Source organism: Saccostrea cucullata, unplaced genomic scaffold, assembly GCF_032062105.1.
Source record: "Saccostrea cucullata isolate Sc308-1 unplaced genomic scaffold, CSIRO_AGI_Scuc_v1 ctg281, whole genome shotgun sequence".
NCBI lineage: Eukaryota > Metazoa > Mollusca > Bivalvia > Ostreida > Ostreidae > Saccostrea > Saccostrea cuccullata.
The window spans coordinates 184,849-189,378 of record NW_026926059.1 but is presented as its reverse complement, the minus strand read 5'-3'; the positions used below and the strand labels follow the sequence as shown (position 1 = coordinate 189,378).

Sequence of the window (4,530 nt, the reverse complement as noted above, 5' to 3'; positions counted from 1 at the left end):
AAAGCAATGAACCCGTTTTTGCTATCCAATATCATAATTCTCTTAAACTAATCGCAGGAATAATGCCAAGTATTGGCACGCAATATAGTTTGTTGGAATCTATTGCCTGCAAGAGGCCCATATATCATAGACCAACTGACGTCTTGACAACAGTCGTCTGCTCGAGTAAATTGTGTCAACAACCTATTTAGACACGCTCAATGCTCCACCATTTATGGGTTTATTCATTTGCAGACATGTCTCGATTTGCCTTCCCATGGCTCCATTATTGATCCCCTTATTAACTGATCACAAAACTTTACTAAACCACAATCATTATATCCTTTGTAACAACAGATATAAGACTGTATTGTTGTTTTTTCAATATTTATTCATGAAATAAACTATTTAAAAATTGAAATAATACATCAAATATACAAATAAAAATATTTCATAAAAACTAGTTCTCAATTGATTGAGCACGGGAACAGGTATACACACTGTTAATAACACAAAATGGCGAAAGAGATTTATATCACAACAACCAAGAAATAACGGCTATCTCACAATGAAAACAACTTGCAGGCATCTGCAACAAAGCGAATACATGATTGGTCAAGGACCCGTATGCATGGAATTTCTACAGATTTAACAACATAAGGAACATGGCTAGTACAAGCGGAAGTGTGGGAATTCTCAAGTAGTCATTTGTGTCTCAATGCAATACATTTATTTTGTTTAAAGCTGTTTTTCGCCTTCTTAAATCGTTTTTCATGCTTCGTTGCGCTAATTGGCTGTTGCCCAACTGCGTCAACGATGGCATATGGCTTTAAGTAGTGCGTGATTCATTCAATTGATTATTTGTAGAACTACAACAAATGACTATAACTGTCCATAAGTTAACAAGTAAACACTGATAACAACAAATTAATCTAAAGTCTTCTCAGACAACTTCTGTCTCGTTTGCACCAGATAGCCCAAGTGTCGCATAGCTGCCTTTAACAAGTCTATATGCCATCTACAATTAGCATTCTGTCATTCAAAACAAAGTCTTGACAACAATTTAGACAACCGGTGTGTCTAATCGAACCCTCTCACTATCCAACCTCCTGGTTGCCAAAGAAAAAATGGTTTATGGCAATACCAGTTCTACCAAGGCAGTGCCGATCAAATGCGCACCCAAAGTGGCTCCAAAAAAGCAAAGATGGGTTTCACCAAAAATGTTCTCCGGGTGGGTGGAGAGTTTTCACTTGGATTTGGGTTCATGGCGCTTCATGTGAAGAGCGAGATGGTCGGAACGGGCGAAGCACCGCTCGCAGACTTTACATTTGAAAGGCTTGGCTCCTGTGTGTTTTCGTATATGACGAGTGAGCTCATCGGATCTAGCAAAGCGCCACTGGCAGTTTTGGAAATGACATTTGTATGGTTTTTCACCTATAGAATAAATAAAAGTACTGTTAATATTTGCTGGTTTAATTTTTTGTCTGTCTGTTTGTTTATCTGTCTTTAAAGTTTATTTCTAAGTTTTATTTATGAAGTCTGTTTACCTGTGTGAATTCTCTGGTGAGCTTTCAGATGTGAGCTTTTTGTGTAGGCTTTTCTGCAACCTGCGAAAAACAAGAAATAAAACAAATTAGATCCAATTTACCTATAAAAAATTCTAGCAGACAAAGAAATCGATGCGACTTGATCACACGGCTTTGTACTTCTAGATATATAGTTTTGCAATGGAAAAATATTGATTTCTAGACACAAGCTTTCGCTACAGAGTCCCAATAGAGGATTCAGCGGAAATGCATCTCTCCATTGATTGATTCAAATCGTTTCGTTGTTCGCCGAGTGAATCAAAGATAGCAAAAAAGTCGTTTCCGTTTGGTTAGAATTATAAAGCTCATTAATGGTCTGTTACAAATGTTGAAAGCTCTTGAAAGTTACTGAATCGCTTCCTCGGGTCCTCAACCACTGTCATGACTTTTGTATGAAATATGAATTATTTGCAGACTATATCCTATTGTAAAGAGCCGTTTGATTTGTAAACTTTTAAAATAATTACCTGGAAATTCGCAGAAATGGATCCTTCTTTTTTCTAGGTCAGGGTTATTTTTTCTGTTGTACTTGATTGTGGAGCACCCTGGGTGAGTGGCCTGGACTTTGTTGGAGGTCCTAGGGGGGACTGGGGTGTAGGGAATGGGCTGGATGTTGAGGGTGTTGTAGCTCTGATGTCGCTGAACCCCTGGGTACGGCGGAGGGGGAGTGCGCCTCATGGGCACGTCTTGACTAGGACTGTTGGGCTCCGAATTAGGGGGCGTTGGAGGGAGGAATACTGGGACCATATGTGGGGGCGTTGCCGTCGAAAATGTCGATGACGTCATATGGGATTTGTTCATTGCAATACTATTTAACTGTGCCATGTATTGGGCGACAGGAGAGGGTGATTGAGAGAACATCATCTGTTGTTGGGACACAGAGAGAGACTTAGGCCTAGTGGTCAAGCTCTCTGTCGAGTTGGAACCCGCCAAAAGACAACTTGAAGTGGATGGTTCAATTTTCACAGAAATGTTCTCAAAAGAAGGGATTCTAGAATTTTGAAACTGGCATGCTGGTTTAAATGAAATGTCTGAATCTTCTTGTTTAATCACTATGGGGTCATTTGAATTTGAGTCTTTAGAATTCACCATATCAATACTGTCTTTCACGTCCTCCCAGATTGAATCGTCCACATGTTTACTCTGTTCTCGCAGATCCACGTAACCCCCGCTCATCATAGAGGCGGGGTCCATCATCGTTTCACTAAGGTCAATTTTCGTCGTCTTGGCCGGTGACTTGATGAGACCCACTCGTTGTAAACCGTCTTCTCGGACCTCCTCGGCCAAGGGCGAGATTTCTCTTCTGAAGACATCGGACTTCGGGGAGTTGAACAGCCCGGTTCTCAGGTTGTTCAGGTCCAGGAATCGTTTCCTTCCCAGCAGCCCCTGGTTAACAATGTGTTTGGCATTGTTGAGTTCCGGGGTGCCTTTGAAGTCATCCTGGAAAAACTCGTCGACAAGTGACGAGCTTTCACGGCGCAGCTTCTTGGCAGCAGGGCCTTGGTCGGTAAGGTGTAGGTACCTGTCGAAATCCCCGGATTTTACCTGTGTAGAAAAAGACATTTCGTTTAAAAAAAATGAACTGTGTTTATTACACTTAAGTCTAAACGTATTAAGACTGTGATACCGTGTTTTCAGTTTCCAAGAGTTTTATAAACAGTTATTATTATAGTGTTAATTAAGTTCAGTATATATATATATATTGTAATCAACCTATTTTGTAACGGATGACTAACCCCAATATACAGCATTCGTTTGAAAACATGTTTGTTAAAGTAAATCAATAAAGCCCGCGAGAGCTTTACGAGACACCTACGCGTTTGGCGATTTATGAATGAATTCTTGGCAACGCAGAAACGATGAATGAAAAGTTCACAACGTCCATGAGATTTTATCGACAGCCAATCAAATCTCACATCTCATTTCAATGCCGAGGTTAATTAAAATCGATTGTCAGAATAAACTTTAAAAATACACTTAATACGCTAGTAAAGAAATATTCTTTAGTTTTATTCCGTAAATACGGAAAAGGGAATTAGAACGATTTGTTTCTAAGAAAATCAATGGAATTTTTGGCAGATTTAGATAATAATTTTCTGGTATGGGTTGCCTCCACGGTAGATTATCTTGTGTCGCGATAACGAGGCTGACTAATGCACCCTCGGGTGCTTTCGCAATACACAGACGAGCAAATAGGCAGATAGAGATCACATGATGAAGGCATTCAAGCCAACTGACCCGAATCGAGCCCCTGACTTAATCCCATGTGTGTGTGTTTTTTTAAAATTTATTGCCAACTTTAGTTCGCAACAGAATAATACACTAACGATTTCTGATTTCCTTGTTGCAATGGCACAAAGAGCAAACTAAAATCGATTATCTTCCGGTCTTATCGACGCAAATTTCCAGCAGTCTGCGACCGAATCACGCATTCAGTAAAATGGGGGTTTAGGTAACATATATTACTCCGCCATTCATAATCTCCTTTGGAATGACATATGTGAAGAAGGTTTAACTGACTTTTTTTCAATATCTTTTTCTTTTATAATATACATGTACATACATTGTGACCGTAATATAAAGATTACATCATTCTACAGAAAGAAGCATATGATAATGATATATTTAACTTTAACCGATTTTTTTTTCTTTTTTTCTTCAGATCGAAAAATAAGAGAACAAATTTTCGTCGACTTACATTCCAGGCAGCTTCGGTTGGTGGTAGAAACAAATCGTCTTGGTCTGGGACGATTTGATCTTCTAAAAACTCTATGCTATCTTCTTCTATAAGGGCCATGGATTAATGTCCACAATTACACTCAAGAATATCTAACTTCCTTTTACACTATATTAAACTGCTGTAGTTCACTTGACACCTGCTAGTTTGTGTTAACTGTACGATATCCTTCAGCTAAATGCTATATACCTTGTCTTCTAGAGCGCGTCAAATTTTATGAATGAACCT

At 39.1% G+C, this 4,530-nt stretch overlaps 1 protein-coding gene across 1 annotated transcript; it reads right to left on the bottom strand.

Annotated features, from left to right (window-relative positions):
* Positions 1-349: 349 nt before the first annotated feature.
* Positions 350-4,530, bottom strand: LOC134270517 (Krueppel-like factor 5). The gene is made up of 4 exons (XM_062752743.1): positions 4,264-4,530; positions 2,033-3,110; positions 1,527-1,586; positions 350-1,413 (listed from the first exon to the last, which is right to left on the bottom strand). The coding sequence occupies exons 1-4, from the start codon at positions 4,360-4,362 to the stop codon at positions 1,226-1,228; spliced, it is 1,425 nt and encodes a 474-aa protein (XP_062608727.1). The 5' UTR covers positions 4,363-4,530; the 3' UTR covers positions 350-1,225.

Excerpts from the sequence above, each read along its gene's own strand:
- LOC134270517 (XM_062752743.1), bottom strand. The coding sequence starts at position 4,362 with ATGGCCCTTATAGAAGAAGATAGCATAGAGTTTTTAGAAGATCAAATC. Across the intron at positions 3,111-4,263 it reads CAACCGAAGCTGCCTGGAAT|GTAAAATCCGGGGATTTCGA; the intron begins GTAAGTCGACGA and ends TTTTCTACACAG. Across the intron at positions 1,587-2,032 it reads CCATTTCTGCGAATTTCCAG|GTTGCAGAAAAGCCTACACA; the intron begins GTAATTATTTTA and ends TGTTTTTCGCAG.